Source organism: Microchirus variegatus, assembly GCF_963457635.1.
Source record: "Microchirus variegatus genome assembly, chromosome: 19".
Lineage (NCBI taxonomy): Eukaryota > Metazoa > Chordata > Actinopteri > Pleuronectiformes > Soleidae > Microchirus > Microchirus variegatus.
The window spans coordinates 19,589,577-19,608,397 of record NC_139820.1 but is presented as its reverse complement, the minus strand read 5'-3'; the positions used below and the strand labels follow the sequence as shown (position 1 = coordinate 19,608,397).

At 41.4% G+C, this 18,821-nt stretch overlaps 1 protein-coding gene across 1 annotated transcript in view; it reads right to left on the bottom strand.

Moving 5' to 3' along the window:
- The window catches only part of gfra3 (GDNF family receptor alpha 3), a 55,190-nt gene that overhangs the window by 20,519 nt on the left and 15,850 nt on the right, over positions 1-18,821 (bottom strand). Inside the window, exon 2 of the mRNA XM_083906028.1 lies at positions 4,949-5,245. Within this exon, the coding sequence (XP_083762154.1) occupies positions 4,949-5,245 (297 nt within the window). The remainder of the gene's footprint in view (positions 1-4,948; positions 5,246-18,821) is intronic.

Genomic DNA, 18,821 nt, shown 5'->3' with positions numbered 1-18,821 from the left:
GTGAAACTCCGTGTGGTTTCCATTATGAGTGTAGGGTGAGATAAGCCAGAAAAAATGCTGTTGTTTGGTTAACATGGAAAAAATGGAGAACTACCAAAGCCAGGCCACTTTCTCAAAAAATCAAATACTCAAAGAGAAACCAGCTCCTCATATACAAAGAGAACTTATGAAGAAGACCTTCAGTAACTAACAATTACTCGGTACAACACATTAATCTCATAACCCAAAGTTCATGACCATAGGTGAGGGTAGGAACGTAGATTGACCGGTAAATTCAGAGCTTTGCCTTTCGGCTCAGCTCCTTCTTCACCACAACAGACCGATGAAACAACCGCATTACTGCGATCTGACCCGAAAAAAGAACGAGATCCCGGATACAAGCTGCTGAAATGAGTTTTCTCCACAGGGTGCCGGAGCGCTCCCTTAGAGAATAGGGTGAGGAGCTCCGGAGTAGAGCCGCTGCTCCTCCACATCGAGAGGAGCCAGCTGAGGTGGCTCGGGCATCTGTATCGGATGCCCCCCTGGACGCCTCCCTCGGGAGGTGTTCCGGGCATGTCCCGCCGGGAGGAGACCCAGAGGAAGACCCAGGACACGATGGAGTGACTACGTCGCTCGGCTGGCCTGGGAACGCCTTGGGGTCCCCCCGGAAGAGCTGGAGGAAGTGTCCTGCGAGAGGGAGGTCTGGGCATCCCTGCTCAGACTGCTGCCCGGCCCCAGATAAGCGGTAGAAGATGGATGGATCGATTATATCAGAATAGTTGACGGTATTCCATAATATTCAATTAATCACGTAGTTGTTTCAGCCCTACTTCTAAGATGAAGGCTGACCTTTTGCACGCCAGGTGATTCTTTTCCCTGAATAAAATCCTCAAGATTTGGAAGAGAAACTGAACAAGGATTCAAACTAAACTGTTCATGGAGAAAAAAGCTGATCTAAGAGCCGAGATGAGATTTACCAACAAACACTGACACATGGAGGAGCAGTGAGTTAGAGTTAGAGATGCTGCAGATAATGAGTATGGAGCTCTTACATATAAAGAGATGCATGTACATGCTAAAGCCACTCAGAGTAACCGTTCAGTCATAAATGATTGATGAGACATGAGCATGTTGTTGTTGCTCCGTGTGCAGACTGAACACATCTGTCACACATGTGAGTGATGTTCGTTGTGCAGTCTATTGTCTGGAACTTCACTGTGCGAAATCGCCAAAAAGCTAATTAGGAGAACAAAGACCTCCCTCTGCAGAGGGAGACCCTGAAGTAAACCCACTGTCTGTGCACATCCACATCTTTAAAATCTTTCTTAAAAGTTTAAAGTTTACTTTAAAGGCACATGAAATGTTGACTGACACTGCACAGCCTGCACTTTGGGCCTTTGCACCCAATGTTTTCTGTCGCTCAATGATCTTACCATACCATTTTCCTCTGGTACCTCAAGGAAAGGGTGCCAAAGAGTTTGAAAGGTAGAAAGGTGGATATTTTGCTTCTATTCTTCATGGAAACCAGGAGACCAGGCTGCAATTTCCTCATGCACATGAACTCTAAACGACTCTGTGTGATTTGCACAGAAAGAATTTTAATAAACAGCAGTATTTGGATCTAAATGACTGACTGACAATGTTCACTATATTAAACCACAGTTTAGTGTGTTATGCTACCATCTGAATGACTGGCACTAATGAGAATATTAGTTTAAGCTCATTAAAAACCGTCTGAGCCAATTATATAAAACCACTCCAGAGCCGTTTTTAGTTGCTCAGGTTGTCTTTTTTAATTACTCATGGGTAATATCATTTAATGGTTTGATTAGATGTTGTAATACATGTGTGTATTGCTGTGAATAATTATACCTGAATCTGCCAATAGCACAATCACAGTGTCAATGAAAGGTCACGTGTGGACAAGTGAAGAACGGAGGTTCATCCATCGTCATCGTCAGCTCAGGCTATTGAAAGTTGCTTTTGTCCAATTTTTAAAACCATTAGCTAAGCCTTGATTGACAAGTGGGCAAGTGCATTTGTTCCTGCAAATTATTTCAACGCATTCTAAAGTACAAACCTAATCAAGAATGTAATGGCATGTAAAGTGTTTATGTATGTAAATCCTATTGCAGGCTATATATTTATGGTAATGACACGCTAGAGCAGCCTTGCAGCATTAGGAACTGAAGAGTGTGTAATTACACTAATGCTCCGCTGGCTAATAGGCCACAGGGGAGACGGAGTCTGATGGCTAGTGTTAGCTCACTTACTAATGCACATCCAATACACCAGCACTCCGGATATGCTTCTGGGGAGGAGGGGGGGGGGAGGTTATGGTTGTGAGGACAAATATTACTTTTAAGTAATATTTGTTTTAAAAAACTGTTTATTGGAAAGATATTTCATTCTTTAGAATATTGGCTCTCAAAGTGCGGCCCGCAGAAACATTTCTGGCGGCCCCGCAATGAATTACAGTTGATAGTTTAAATCCAGGAGGCACTAAGCTTGTTAAATGTTTATTGGACATTACTGGATACAGACCAATAAGTGTAAACAAAAATATTGGGTTATAAGCTGGTAATAAGCAGGTAGCTACAGCCCCCAATTACTAACTATTTACCCAGTAAATATATGGTAACAGAAATGTGTTACTTGGTATTAACCTGTAATTAGAAGGTAAGAACAATGGCCAAAATACTGGGTAATTACCCAGTAAATTATAAAGCGTTATTACATTAATGCTTAAATTACATTATATTAACGCTTATATAACTTAACGCTAAACTGTATTATTACAAATGGGATTTCTTTCTGGGGGTTTTTTTTCAGTTTTTTTCCTTTGGCGGCCCTCAGTCCAATGTTGGGTTCCTAAATTACATACACGCCTCGCCGTGCGGCGCATTAATCGTTTTTCTTCTCACGGTCATACACATGCAGATTTAGGTACAGTTAATTGGAGAATCCTTATTGACAATGTGTTTGAATACAAATAACATTGGTTGACAATCTGAGTCAGTCGCGTTCACACTGTTGCCAGAGAATATCTGGTGGGCTCAGTCAGAAATGATCTAAAGAGTTGACTGGGGAGCTGGCAGGAAAAGTTTGGAAACATAAAGTGAGGGATACGAAAAGCCCATCTGGACAATTTAATGATCATATCCAGACTTTATTGCAGGTCTAAAAGCAGCTTAAGGTGGCACCATATTAGCCTGGTGGCCTGTCCAGTGGGTCTTCTCTGCCATAATCATAACAGAGCTCCTCCCACCCAATTTAAAGGATAACAGCCTGGTATGATTAAACTAAAAGACATGAACTTGGGTAAAGGGTTGTTAGTGTTAATGTACAGTAGTAACTGTGAAGTTGAACTTTATGTGTAGAAAATACCAACCAAGAGCATCACATTCCAACAACCATAAACAACAGTGTGTTTCTTGAGAACCCCAAATTGTTCCTGACAGCTGTGCTGCCAGAGAGTGAATGGGTTACGCCACAGTATATGCTACAAGAGTCAAATAACTTGTATTAAATGGTGTTACACAGAGTTTAAATATCCTCGTGAGTTTAATGTGGCGACGCTATAATTTTTCATCCTGTCAACAAATCCCATGTGCTCTCCGTATGACCAGTAATGAGTGTGTGTGTGTGTGTGTGTGTGTGGCCTGATAGATGTCATCCAGCTCTAATGTTGTCCAAACACTATTAAGAACACATTAGTGAGCTGCAGAGCTGCAACAATGACATGTTCCTTCATCACAATGAAACACATGCGGTCGCTAAATGTATCCGAAGCAGCTGCCTCTTAGTTGCCTGCCATTTGCTTCCCTTGGTATCTTAAGTTACAGTAGATACGATGCTTGTCCCTCTGAATCCTTCTACTGTTCCTCCTTCTGAATATTGGTAAAGTGTTACTTAGAATTGCTGAAATCTTGGAGAACGGTTGTTTCCTGGCATCACTCATGAACTGATCTAAGTTGCAAACCATGAACATGTTGCCGGACAAATTGCAATTCTGGAGCCTTCAAAACGGGACTGAAGGTGGGTGAAATTACGACTCGGTGCCACTTGTGTCAGCATAATTACTTTCTCTTTCTTTCACCTTCTCCCTCTCTAGGAGTCACCACAGCAGAACACCTGCTCAGTGATCCACATATTTGATTTAATTCCTATTTAACTGAATTTGGTACCAGCACTTGGAGTATACTGATGGCTGAGGACAATTTAGAGTGTCCAATTAACCCATTCAATTTCTTGCTCAGAGGTAATCCAGTTCTTGACCTGTCCAGATTTGAACTGGCAACCCTCTGGTTACAAGCCAAGGAGCAAGAACTCAACAAAGTTGCGATCAACACTTAGCATAACCAAACCATAGCCTTAAAGGTGCCATATGTAAGAATGTGGCCAAAAACGGTAACTACATTCAAATTCAAAATACAGAGTCCTTTTAGGTTACGCTTTCTGACCTAACTGGCAACCCGTGGTTGCTCGGCAGCTGAGACTCTACTGACTGCAATGACGGCAGTAGGTGGTGCCACATGACGCCAAAACATGATTTCAAAACATAAACATGGTTTGCAGTCTGCAAAATATTTTTTTTAATGCGAATATTTTTAGTTTGAATATGTTATATAGTTCAGTTTGTTATATGAACATTATTCCTGAGTCTCTGTGACATATTAGGAGGATTTTACGGCCAGTTGATTTAGATTTATTACATAATGCACCTTTAACCTTAATTTATAGTCAGAGCAAACCTGTGATAACCCGACTATCTGTCCATCATAGAGTTAACTGTATATTACCCATCACTCAGGACACTCACCACACACCAAACCATCTCTATTTTCTGAATAAAGAAGACATAGATCGGGAAAACAAATCAATGTATGAATGGGAACGTTTTATGACCTTTCCAAATTCAGTACATTCACTGTTTCTGCACCCACACCCCGGCAGCTCCCCCACTGACCTGGCAGCAGGCGAACCCTCCAGTATATGCGCAGACACTGCTCCTCCTTGCGAAAGCCGCGCTGGCACTTGCAGGCCACCAGAGCCGGGTGTTTGGCCAGTAGAACATCCTGTCTCTCCAGGCACTCGGCTGCCGCCTGCTCCCCTAGCGGGGAAACCGCTGCGTCGGCCGCGCACAGCTCCAAGCCCCGGTACAGTGCCTCGCACTGGAGGTCAGCAGAGCACACCCGATGGGCTTCAACACAGTCGGTGGGGGCCGAGGACAAGGGGAAGACAGGTGATGATAGTGACGACGCATCTGAGAGGACAAAAGACATGGAAGTTAATTAAAAAGACCTGTAATGGACAGACACAACATTATTGTAGCGTTAATGCTAAAGATATTAGCAGTTGTTAGTGGGTGTTGTTGTGTTGTTGTCCATGAAAGGTCTGGTAATGTTCACAAACGATTTCATACACTACCACTAACTTCACTTGACTGCATGGTTGGACTGAAGGTGCTACCTATAGTTTATCCTAATTCATTTAGGTTGCATTTTCCCTCAAAGCCAGGGTCGTTAGCAGGGCCGTAGCTAAGTGAGTCATGGGCCTAAGATTATATTTACAATTATTGACTTGTGGTCAATTTATTGTTTGTTTCAATACTTTGAAAAGCTTGTGGCGGATGTTTTTACAAGTAAAGTTTTCAAAACACAAAAGTTAGGGGGGCAGCTGGGGCACCCTGTAGCGTGCCAAAAAATGGAATGGCAGGTGCTGGTTATGGTAGTATTCCTAATGGAAACGCAAAAAAGTATGTACCACACTGTTCCAAACTGAACTGTTCCACTCAATGGAAACACGTAGCAAAAGTAGAGCAGAGTAATTGTACATGGCTGCATCTTCATGAATGTAAATATACAGTGTAGGGCTGGGCGGTATACCGGTTCACACCGAATACCTTCTTTGTAAACACCATCATTTTCTGGGGCCATGTGAACCTGTACTAGTGTGGAGTTATTCTACAGTATTCATGACAGTAAAATAGACCATCCTAAGTTAATCTACTGCAGTAATTCTGTTCTCAACCAGTAGAAAATACTGTGAACACCTGATTATGCATGAAAAAAAAATACTGTCACATACCGTGAAACCGTTCGAATTTTGAAAAATACCGTGATATATATTTTTGGTCATACCACCCAGCCCTAATACAGTATGTAGGCAAGTGGACGTTTTTGAGTTTTCTTGGATATGTTCAACCTCAGCTGAGAAGTCTGAGAACTGAAGAAGCCTCAAGAGACAATTTTGCCTGTACTTTCTCTGGATTTTTTTCTATGACACTCTTGAAAACTTCTGGCTATTGTCTCTGCCTCAGTGGACTCTTACTGTTAGAGCAGTGTGCATGGTAGGACAGTAGTGTAAAACCTACACATGGCTTTTCCAGAAAAAACACACTTATAAATTGGTGGATGTTATGGATCCTGTCAGTATTTTCAGAGACTCAAGGAGGTGGCAGCCTCCTGCAAAGTAACATATGCTCGCCACCACATCCACGTTCAACACATAATTATTTATCTGAAGTGCTGGCAACCCCAGTGGTAGAATTCTGCAGCCTGAAAATGAGGTGGCAGGCTACACAGAAAGGCAGAAGCCCTCTGATAAAGGAACGTTTCCTAACCTGGCACTGATTGTGTGAAATGTGCTTGCCATCCTGGCACCGAGCACAGCCAGCCAAAAGCGACATTTCCCATGCTGGATTTGTGATTCCAGTGGAGAACTCGACTTAAATCGAGAAGTGAGGACAAGGTTCTTTTTTTTTTTCTGCACTGCAACCCAAAAGTGACACTGAATGTTAGTGCACATGAGTAACAACATACTGTAGTTGAAATGATGCATAAGGCCCAAGGAACAAAACACTGTTTGTTATATTTTACAAAGCTGTCAGGTCTATTTTCATATTCCAAAGGACATCAGCACCAAAGCCACTGTATTTGATATTCCCTTATCTCCCTCTTCAATCAGACAGCACACCGTGTGATGTCGACTCTATATACAGACTACAGTATAATGCATAAGAACCTCATAAACACCCATTTTACAACAATTATAGTAGAATAAAGGTGAAACTACAGCTTGTAACAAGGGTTACTTCAATGGCCTTCACATACAGTAAAGGAAGCTTAGTTGTTTTTTTTGCCTTTTTCTCTACGGAGCTCCCCCTACAGTTTTGGAGTAAAGCCCAATTTATACTCCTGCGTAAAGTGCTCTGAGTAGGTTACGCAGAGTCCTCTGCGTCGACGCAGAGCTTGTCAGAGAGCCTCTGCGTCGTCTCCGACTGCACAAAATATTTTTAAAGTGTCCGTCACTCCGTCAAGGGACAACGGAGACGGCAAGAGCTGCGATTGGTCCTCAGGACAGGCCGAGCTAACGCTGCTCTGTGCCGGCTCACTGTGCGCACCGAGCGTCCACAGAGGGGAGCTGATCACCGCCGACAACGTCGCTGCCAAACTATAAATACGTCATATCTTAACACACACAGCACATGTTTAGACTGTAAATGGCCAATTTCTCGCCTCAAATTATCTTAAAACTGCGTTCCGTGACACAGAAAAGTGAGAAACGTCTTTTTCTCTCGGACGCCATTGCTCACTGTAGCCAGAAGCACAACAACCTTGCGCAGCGACCCCTACTGCGTATCCGTCCACGAAGCAGAAGTATGAAGGCTGGAGGGGTCTCCGTGGTGACGCAGTCGGATAACGCATTACGCAATTTAGTAGTATTAAGAAGTATAATGTGGCCTTAAATGTCTGTATGACACCTACGCAAACATCCATCCTACCATTTTATCCTCACTGTGGTAAAAAACTGACCACTGAGAGGCCCCAATCTCAGCATTACAAGCTGACTTAAACCTGTAAAATGATGGTAGAATACAGCATAGTTCTGTTTTTAAATGCTAATGTGCACTCCCAAAGAAACATGGCGGTGCAAGATGCTCGCTTCTGTAAAGTAGGGCCCTTGCCTACATATCTTCTAATAACGCTACCATAGCAAAACTTAATTTTAGTAATTATACATTTATACAAATTTGCATAATGGGTAGTGGATTCATTCATTTTCTGTCAATTAATTCTCCTAGTTTTTACACACAGGACCTTTAAATGTGCCTATATAATGGGCAATATAATAGTAAATGTAAACAAATGACATGGACACACACACACACACAGTGAGTAAACTACTACTACTTCATAGAAATAACACACAGTCGCTTCATGTTCATCGTCATATTTGCTCCTCAACACAAACTAAAACAGGTTTCGTTTGTTTCTGAAATATTTACACACCGAAAGCACTTCGGCTTTCACAGAGCGCTGAGTGTTTCCAAATCATCGCCGCGGCGCTTCAAATGGTTTGCAACACAGCAGGTAGCATCCGCACAACGCTGCACTGTGTATTCAATCGGAGACGCACAGAATGTTGTCGTATTGCTCTATTCTCTGTTATTGCACAAGCGAATTCACTTCACTTCACAATATTCCTACTGTCCTCAGATGTTGAGCAGTAAGTGACTGAATAAACATTCAAAATGAGTTCATATCATTCTCCAACACAGTGCTACAAAATCGGTTAAATTAAAAACTTCTAATCTATTGTTATTTGACAATTTAATTTATCTTGATGCTGATTTATTCTTCTGATCATTAGAGGCTCAGTTTTGGACGTTGTTTATGTGACTGTATCCACAGCCAAACAGTTAAACGACGGTTTATTTTCTTTGCAGTCACTTACGTTAACGAACACAAACACAATCTTTTTGGTTTGAATTATCTGTAAACACACAGTGTGTATCTCTAAATGATGATCACCACCAACTGAAGCACAGGACGCCATTTATTATTTATGTGAACACAGTGTTTATGGAATTGATGCACGTTTCGTATGATTCGTGCTCTGTTTGTGCAAGTATTCTGCAAGTAAGAAAATAACTCCTTGTTTCAGTTATACAAGCAAAACATTTGTTTTGCTGACAATGTCATTATATACGTTTTCAATCAATCAAACTCCATTTATATAGCACGTTTCATACAAGTGAATGCAACAAAGTGCTTCACAGGATAAAAACATAATCAAGGAAAACATTATGTATAAAAACAGAGAAGGAGTAAGGAAAATAAGAAGTAAAGAAGTAAATCAGAACATAAAAGTAAGTAAATTAATAAAGAAAAGAAGTATTATAGGTAACAAAGGATAGGATGAACTGCAACATGATAAAACAATAGGTGCAGTAACATAGAAAATAAAAGTTCAGTAAAAGGAGACTAAAAAGTAGAATAAAATCATTTATGTTAGATCCTGAATGAAGTGAAAACAGTTCAAATAAATAAAAAAAGATCAGGTAAAAGGGTTTCTTTCTTTCATTGTGTTAAGCAGTTTTTCTCTTCTGAATGTAGAGGAATGATAAATACTGAGGTTCCATTCAAGGGCAAATACTTAACGCATCACTGGTCCAATGCAACTGAATAATCAAGAAACCAATCAAAATAAATGGATTGTGGTCTTTGTTAATCAGTCGAAACAAAACAAAAGATGGGTTCCTATTTCCCTGCCATAACAAAGACTGATAATGATCCTTGTTTGCACTCTCAAGTGTCCTCTAAATCAACGTTTAACTGGTGACATGTTTACAAACGCTCAGAGGGTGACGAGGTAGTTTTTGTGACTTTTTTAAAGTTTTTTAATTCATTCATTCATTCATTCATTCATTCATTGTCTTTATCCTCCACATGAAGGTCACAGGGAGCTGACAGAGGGCGAGAGAACGCCAGTCGGAAACAAACAACCATTCACTCTTGCTCTACGGTCAGTTTGGAGTCCAGTCAAACTCCAGACAGAAGACCCTCAGTGAGATCAGGTCATGGACCCAGATCTTTTTGTTGTTAGACAACAGTGTTAGCCACAATGCCGCTGTGTGCCTCGAATTCAGTTCTGATAAAAGATCAAATCTTACAAATGATCATTTGCACTGAAGATCGGGTTGAGTATTGGTAAGGATTCGGTCAATACTGCTACACTCTTAGAAATAAAAGTGCTAAGTAGAACCGTGTAAGGTTCTTCGGCTTGTCCTCATAGGAGAACCCTTTTTGGCTCCAGGTAGAACATTTTTATAAAGGTTCCACCTGGAGAACCCTTTTGGAGTTCTTGCAAGGTTGGTTTTTGGCAAACAGACAGTAGGGGGAGTGTAGACGCCCCCAATCTCCTCACAACAAGACAGTTAACCATCACAATGATTCCAAAGCTGTTAAATTAGGGTAAAAATCCTGCATAGCTTTGCTTTATAAAAGGTCCTTTTGGAGGGTTCCACCAAGAACCCTTTTATTTTTTATTCAGGAAAAGGGTTTTAAAGGGTTCTCTGGATCAAAATGGTTCTTACTGGAACCATTAGTGTTACCAAGAACCCTTGAAAACCCCTTTCTTTGGGAAAGGGTTTTTTAGAAGCAAATAGTTCCAGGTAGAACCTCAGCCCTTGTAGAAGGACCCTTTTGGAACCCTTATTTCTAAGATATATTCAGCATGAATGTCAGCGTCTGTTCACATTAATATCACCTGAAACAAAAGTGAGAATACATTTATTTTGTCTACTGTCGGCTTTATTACAAGACTTTGTTCAGTGTCATCACAAATTGTTATTTAAATAACATACAGAACCTTTCTCTTTGTCTGACATAATGATCTACACTTCTCATAGAGAATATTATAGCCAAAAAGAGAAATAGTAAAATGACAGTGCTGGTCTGGGGCATTTGAAGCAGAGCTATGCAGGATTTTTACCCTAATTTAACAGCTTTGGAATCATCGGGATGGTTAACTGTCTCGTTGTGGGGAGATTGGGGGCGTCTACACTCCCCCTGCTGTCTGTTTACGGAAAACCAACCTTGCAAGATCAAGGCCGCCAACCTGGAGTCCTCAGAAACTGGTATTGCTTCTAAGGGCTTAGGTTCTACTGGAACCATTTGCTTCTGAAAAACCCTTTTCCCAAAGAAAGGGGTTTTCAAGGGTTCTTGGTAACACTAATGGTTCCAGTAAGAACCATTTTGATCCAGAGAACCCTTTAAAACCCCTTTCCTGAATAAAGGGTTTCAAAAGGGTTCTGGAGGAACCCTCCAAAAGGGAGCCAAAAAGGGTTCTCCTAAGCAGACAAGCTGAAGAACCTTATAAGGTTCTACTTGGCACTTTTATTAAAGAGTGTATCATCCAACACTGAAAGAATGATGAATGCATGAAATTAATTTAACCCTCAGTCTCATCCAAGAGGCTTCTTCAGTTCTGAACTGAGGTTTTGGATAACGATGACCGTGTTGAATGAGAAGCTACACAGACACTGTCATTAGGTGGTTGTTGGCTAACGGTTAGCGCTAATGAATAAATGCCAGTTGTGTTAACTTGAAATGATCCAGTGATGCAAAAAGATCAAGTAACACAATGCAACAAAAAAAAAAAATGTCTTGGAGCAGACGTCAGACCAGTGTTGCCGCTTCCACCGAGGAAAAAGCATTTTCTCTCTGTCTGTCTCTCAAACAGTCCCCTCTTTTGTGTCAGACAAGAGTATATGGTCTCCAGCCAAGCCAGTCACAGCTGGCTGGAATGAATGAAGTTCTGGCCTTGTTTTCATTTATTTATTTATAACAGACAGTGTTTGGATTGTGGGGAAGTCAAAAGTTTTTCCAGGAGGAACATCTGTTTTTCGAAACGTGTCGCTGCTTCATTTCACAGAGAGAGAGGGTGATGTTTGAGGACAGCACAAATCAAACATGAAGGGAAATGAAGGGCTGAGGAGGGAGAGAGCAAGAACCTTGATGGGTTGGACACGCGCACAGTATGAGGCACAATCAGCATGCACCTCCGAAAATGATGTTCTGTGAATCTCACACACACTCACAACTTGGAAAGAAGGATCCTGTGAAGGACCATTTTATGTGTGTGTGTGTGTGTGTGTGTGTGTGTGTGTGTGTCCTGCTGGGAGAGTAAAGAAGCCGTCATTACCAGAACACAATACAGCACAGCCACAGCAGAGGGGGCAGGATGGGGGCGGAGGTTGTGAAGCAATCTGTCTGAAGCACAAACACAGTTTCACACGCACACATCTCAGTGTCAGAATAAAGTGGCTGAGATAGCATAAACAGCTTAGCATTCAGTGCCGGATCAGTACACAGTATGTAAATTGAATACTGAGTGTGCTGATGAAAGACGAACCACATACATAAAACATTGTTGGGGGGGGAACAAACGGCCTTTGTGGAGCACCGCATCCCATTACTCTGCCACCGCTCTCACTTTGTCCACACATGGCGCTCGCTGCTCGGGGCTCGGCCTCCCTGATCCTGACCACCTCTCTGACCAGAGGCCGTCCCGTCTCCCGCCAGCATCACAGCAGCGGACTTCTGCTAAACAGACGCACGACATCTCCTCTCTAACCCCTGACGCTAGCAGCTCTGTGTGGGGTCATGTCACACTCATGTCGCACACATGCTGCATTTCAGCACGCACACACATTCTCGTGCAGCATTCTTACCGAGGACACTCATAGACATAATGCATTCCCTAACCTTAAAGGGATACTTCACCGATTTGAATGTGGCTTTGTATTGCTAGAATAGCAGTAGTGTTTTTTTAAGAAAATGTGCTTCCCTCCCTCAGTTTTTCCCTGACTTGTAAAAAAATCTGTTTTCCCTTACCCAAATGTGCCCTACTGTGAGTCAAATGACGCGTTTTGCATCACAGTAGGGCACATTTTGAAAATGGAAGTTTTTACAACTCAGTGAAAAACTGAGGGAGGGAAGCACATTTTGTAAAAAATACTACTGCTATTCTAGCAATACAAAGCCACATTCAAATCAGTGAAGTATCCCTTTAACCATCACAAGTAAATGCCTAATCCAAACTGTAACCTAAACCCGATTTAACCCTAAGCCTAAAACCATATCTCAAAGCGGACCTAGACCGGAAGTTCCAATTAACGCTGTTTTTTAGTGTGCATCTGCGTCATTACCTTGTTTACGAAGCCCTGAAGGTTCTAAACAAACAGTTCAGCCACTGCTGACTGAGAACGCTGTGTTTTATTGTAATCTCGGGCTCAGCGAGATCTCTGAAAAAACCCGGTCCGGTTACGTAAACATCGGTTCTCCTGAACAGCAGATCCTCCTGCTCCGGGCACTAGTCCGGGCACATCCGGTTGCGTACATTGAACCGCAGAAGAAGAATAAGGTCTGTTGTGGAGGTGTTTCACGAGCGACAGTGTCTTCTGACTCTGGGTCTGACTCCGGGTCAAAGGTCGTCAAAGGGACTGCGGCGGGGAGTCGTGAAGAAGCTATTTTTAAACATTTTAAGCATTAAAACAATGTTTTGATAATGAGTAGCAGTGCATCCACCGTTCCAGAGGGGGGAGCTGTGCTTCTGAGAGCGGGTGTGCTGAATATGTCACTTCCGGGTATTGGCCAATCACAATTGGGAAGGCTCTACGCTGGGTGGCCAATCACAACCCACACTGTCTTCTGGGGGTGAGATTTATGTCTGAAATATTGCGGCTGAGTCAGAAAAGAGGATTTCTATTGCCTCGTTTACAGCAACTAGGAGGTTTTTGAGCATAAAAACAAGTGAATGTATGCAAGTAGACCTCCATAACTAACATATATGTGCAACAGGACCACTCTATGTGAGCGTTAACCCCGCAAAAAGCCCTTTATAGTTGTAAGGACCAGACAAAATGGGCTCACTCCATGTGGTTTTTATGTTTTTTGGTACTCACAATGATACCCGCACATGCACAGACAACCATTGATTTTCCCACACTTAGAACTGAGCAAGGCAGCAAAAGTTCAAAACCCAGTTACAAATACCTCATTCAGACGGAAATGCCACATTCGGACAGAACTCCATTATTTCTCTGAACTGGTGAAATGTGGTGGAAACAGCAAATAAATCAGTCATTGTCAAATGTGGTCACTTGGAGCAGTGGACAGGCGTGGACGCTGGGCTGCTGCATGATGATTGGAGGAATTGTCTGAAAGGTGGACCCAGTTTGATTTACGACAGCGGATCCTTCTCTGCTTGTTTTGCTTTAGTTGTTTGTTTGCAGAATGTATGTAAGTGTAACCCCTACTTGTTCCTGTTATGTTGAGGCAGCGTAGTATCAAACAGCAAAATTAGGGTTAACTTTTACTCTAGACCCAATGAGGAGACTGCTGATATTTACCAGGCTGATTCCTGGACCAGACCATGTAACATCTACCCCAAAAATTACACCGAACACAGACTGAAGGTTTAAAGGAGTTATATTGGACCCAACAAATATTTTTTCGTCAGCACAGTATATTCAAACGGTAAATAACGTAAAGTGAATACTGTATATGAAAAAAATCAACAGTACCTAGAATGTAACCATTACAAATTGGGTCACAGTTATTTCAAGTGTCATTTTGAACCAAAAAAAAAATAAAATAACAAAGAAAAAACCTCTGAGATCTCAGGTAATAAAAGTAAATTGTCCCAAAAGTTCAAATGAATAGGAAAAAAAATAAAATGAGTGCACTCCTACCGCCCGCTTAACAACGAATGTCCAATGGGGAGTATTGCAGGGGGGGTGAAGATGGGGATGAAGGTGTGAATGACGGGGGGGGGGGGGGGGGGGGGTGGCAACCAGGATGGAGATGGAGATCAAGTGAAGGACCCTATAAAAAAAACCAGCCTACACAACCATGCAGACAGTTACTCATTGTGTCTATACTAAAAGTCAATTTGAATACATTTAAATAAAATTACTGCTTTTCAGTGTCCATTTCACTTTGTTACTGCTATTTTCTTTTTAAATTTATTATTTTTAAATATGGTTTTCCCCATGAATTTGTAATATTCATCATAGCTCAGTAACAAACATGAATTCTCACTTAGCATTTCAAAATAATTAAACTCTGTTTTTAGCATACAGCTCATATTATTTACATAAATCACCTTAATTTTACAGTTCACACAGTGAAAACACTTTTTTTTAACTCAACACTCGTCAGCTTAGCTGCATGAATCTTTCCTACCGGGGCCTGCTATAGATTAGCACCGCATTAGCCTGCACTGAGCGGCTATGAAAAGGTTTACACACAACAATAAACTAGCAGCACAATATTCTTAAAACAATTACCACAGGCTTCAACATTAATAAATCATTCAGACCGGTTCAAATCTGTCCCGACTGGTTTTAGAGAGTATTCAAGGCTAATTCTCAAGTTATTATTATTTATTTTTTTTAGCACTCTGTTAGCATGCTAACACATTTGCTCGTGACTCACCGGGATTTCTATTGCTTACACAATTCACGTCGTCCTACTCGAACTAGCGGCACACCGATGGTCTCTTCTGTCTCTCTGTCTTCAATTTCCTGACTTCTGTTAGTTTTTATCAGTTCAAATCTAAGTTTTTTTCCTCTTTCTTCTCTTCTCTTCCAACTACTCACAGAAAACACACCAGGCATCGGCCGAGAGGGACTCGCAAAGATTGGTGCTAAGGTGAGATGCACACTCCTGTCAGCTTTTCGTTCACCGAAAACAGCGCCAAAAAACTGTCACCTAATTTTAAAGAGACAGTAACACATATACAGAACCGTTATAGGAGAAGATATTTTTACTGCTCCCCTCTCATGAAAAAATACTAATGAACTTAGATTTTAGAGAATACTTAAAACATGAATACATATACAAATAATTGACTATAAACAACCTGGGGTTCAACTAACCTTGGTTACATAAGATTATAAGAATGTATAATAACTGGGCCTGAAAGACCAGCGACTGCCACTAATGTATGGATATAAAGAGGGAAACATGGCGGAGCAGTGTTTAGCACTGTTGCCTAGCAGCACAAGGGCCAATTCTGCATGGAGTTTTCATGGTTTCCCTGTTTTCCTGTTCTCCAGTTTCCTCCCAAAGTCCAAAAACAAGCAGAGGTCAATTAAGTGGACGCTAAATTGACCGTAGGTTCATCTCTGTATGTTGTACCAGCGACCTGTCCAGGGTGTACCCCACCTTTCACCCCAGTGACCTCTGACCCTCATGTGGAGGATAAAGAGGTAGACAATGGGTGGATGGATGGATGGATGGATGGATGGATGGCTCTGAAGAAGCAAGAGGTGGATCTTACTGAGAGCGTGAGCACATTAATCTCAAACTAATTCATACTGGTGTTAAAATCATATAAATGATCAAGTGTATTAAACATGAATCTACATATTTTGGGTTAAATATGGATAATTATGCACCTGCCAATCTGTCTTGAAGCAATGCTGTTGTCTCTTTGGACAGAAACACTATTATAGTTCTCAAGGTCAAGGTCAAATTTAAAATCCCGGACATTTAAAAAGAACCCCTGTTGTTATGTCACTCTTGTGTCTATATGTCACTCTTGACTTGTTGAACACTCCCTGTCACCATGATGACAGAACTCATTGTAATCCTGTAGCTTTACATCCACTTTGACTGTGCACTAACATTAGCCTTCCAGCTAATGTTAACGTTGTCACTCAGAGACCCTGTCAAGTTTTGCAACTTGTGGCCCTAAACCTGGGATCTGCACTCACTCATAAAGTGTGAAACATTCAACGACACACTCTGCAGAAAAGCCGCCGATGCATCGCAGACCCCAGTCTCATTTCCGGCATGATGGTAATTCGTCTGCACCCCAACAGAGATAAGAACGGCAAAAAAACAAAACAAACACCAGGCCAATCAGAGAGATGAAGAAGTGAGAGAAAACCTGACAGAGAGCACAGACAGCACTGCGTCAGTGAAGGTTCAGAGGTGAACAAGCTAAATTAAGCCCGGTTTCCTCTTTCTCATGTCTCATTTCTCATCTCGTGGCTCCTCCCGGTGAAAAACCGAGGAGTCTGTGACCCCCATTCACTGGTCACTGATGCGGTGAGAACTCGCGGTTTCACATCACAAGACGAGGCCTTTTGTGTAGTGAGGGGTTTAAAGCGATCCCATCAGTGTAAACTACACAGCGTCTTCTCGTCACACGTTATATTTGAGAAAACAGTGGCTGAGAACATGTGAAAGACATTTACAACTCTGTAATAAAGAATTATGGAGTCTCCCGATGTTGTAACATCACTTATTGCTTTTAAGTTACAAGTAATACGTGATATATTACATTTTTAAAGCAACTTCCCCAACACTGGTTATCATAACTGCTCCTCAAGCATTAAAAACGATAGAAAAGCCTGCAGCTTGTGTCCCAGTTTACCTATGAATGACCACACTCTCTCCCATGCAACCGCCTTGGGTTTGCAAGCTAGCTGAGATGCATTTGTCCCGATGTGTTACCTCCTTGCTGCCTTTACGCCTATATGCATTCAGAGGGAAGATGATTCAGCAAGACAAAAGCACAGTTATCCAGAGAAAGAAGGGCATTTTGGATTAGTCTACTTTCAACAATAATATATACTTAAAAGATTTCACTGTAAAAACAAAAATTAAAAGCATTTGAATGCACCGTGAACACATGCATCTACACTCACCGGCCACATTATTAGGTACACCTGCTCAACAACTTATTAATAGAATGGAAATAGCAACTGAATGCACTTGTACACGTAAACATGGTCAAGCTGACCGGCTGAAGTTTAACTTAGCAGAACAGAATGTTGTTGGTTCACAGGGAGAGAGACAATGTGAGGTTATTAAGCAAAGGTTAGGGCCATACGTAAAGCAAATATCTCTCAGCCTCCTCTGCCCACAAAGATAAGATTATCATTCAAACCCTGCGAACAATCAACTCGACCTCCTGAGGCGCAGCTGCATAAACAGTCCATTTGTTCAGGGGAAATTAAAAGATCCACATAGAGGAAGCAGGATAAATAACATGATAATAATAATAATTCTTAGAATCCATGCTATTTTGTATTTTTTTTTTTTTTTTCATCAACCTTCATGTAATACTCTGATGTATTTGTTTTTCCTCGACTGTGACACTAGTCCAAACAGCTTTATTCCGTGCTACAGAGAGAGCTGAAGCCAACAAAGAAGACCACTCTGGCTCCGTGTCAAAGCCCCTGACAGGCTAATAGCACATCAAAAACACTGCTGTGTGCTGGAATATACACAAGAAGGTTCACATGGTGGAAGAAGGCACTGCTGAAAATGAAACAATGGCTGCTCGTTCCCCAGATCAAGACAATACGTCACAGTCTAATTTTGCTATGATGACTCCATAATACTAATATGGTGCAGTGTGTTGGATTTAGTGACATCTAGTGGTGAGAGTGCAGTTTGCACACAACTTAGTACTTTTCAGAGGTGGAAAGTAACTAAATACATTTACTCAGGTTACTGTAGTGAATACTTTTTTTGGGGTATTTTGTATTTTTTAAGTACAATTTAAAATCAGGATTTTGTATTTTACTTGAGTACGTATTGACTCAAGTATTGTACTTAGTTAAAAAAGTAAAAATAAAAAATATACACCAGAACCAGACCAATGATGATGTGATTATCACCAGCACTGGTGCGTGAACATAGAGGGCGTGGCCAAAAGTGACGTCATATCCTGTAGTTTTGGATTTCTGAGCCCTTGTCATATTTCGACTACCCTCACACCTCACGCAAAGTAACTAAGTAACTTTTACTTAAAGTACATTTCAAATGAACTACTTTTTACTTCTACTGGAGTACATTTTCAGATGACTACTTTTACTTCTACTTGAGTAATATTTCAACAAAGTATTGGTACTTTTACATTTACATTTCAGGCCTGGATGCAATGTGAAGCTCTGTTTTCTACACGTTTGATCGTAAATTAGCATTTAAACAGATTTATGGGCAAGGTCAGCTGTTATATTGTTGGCAATAAAA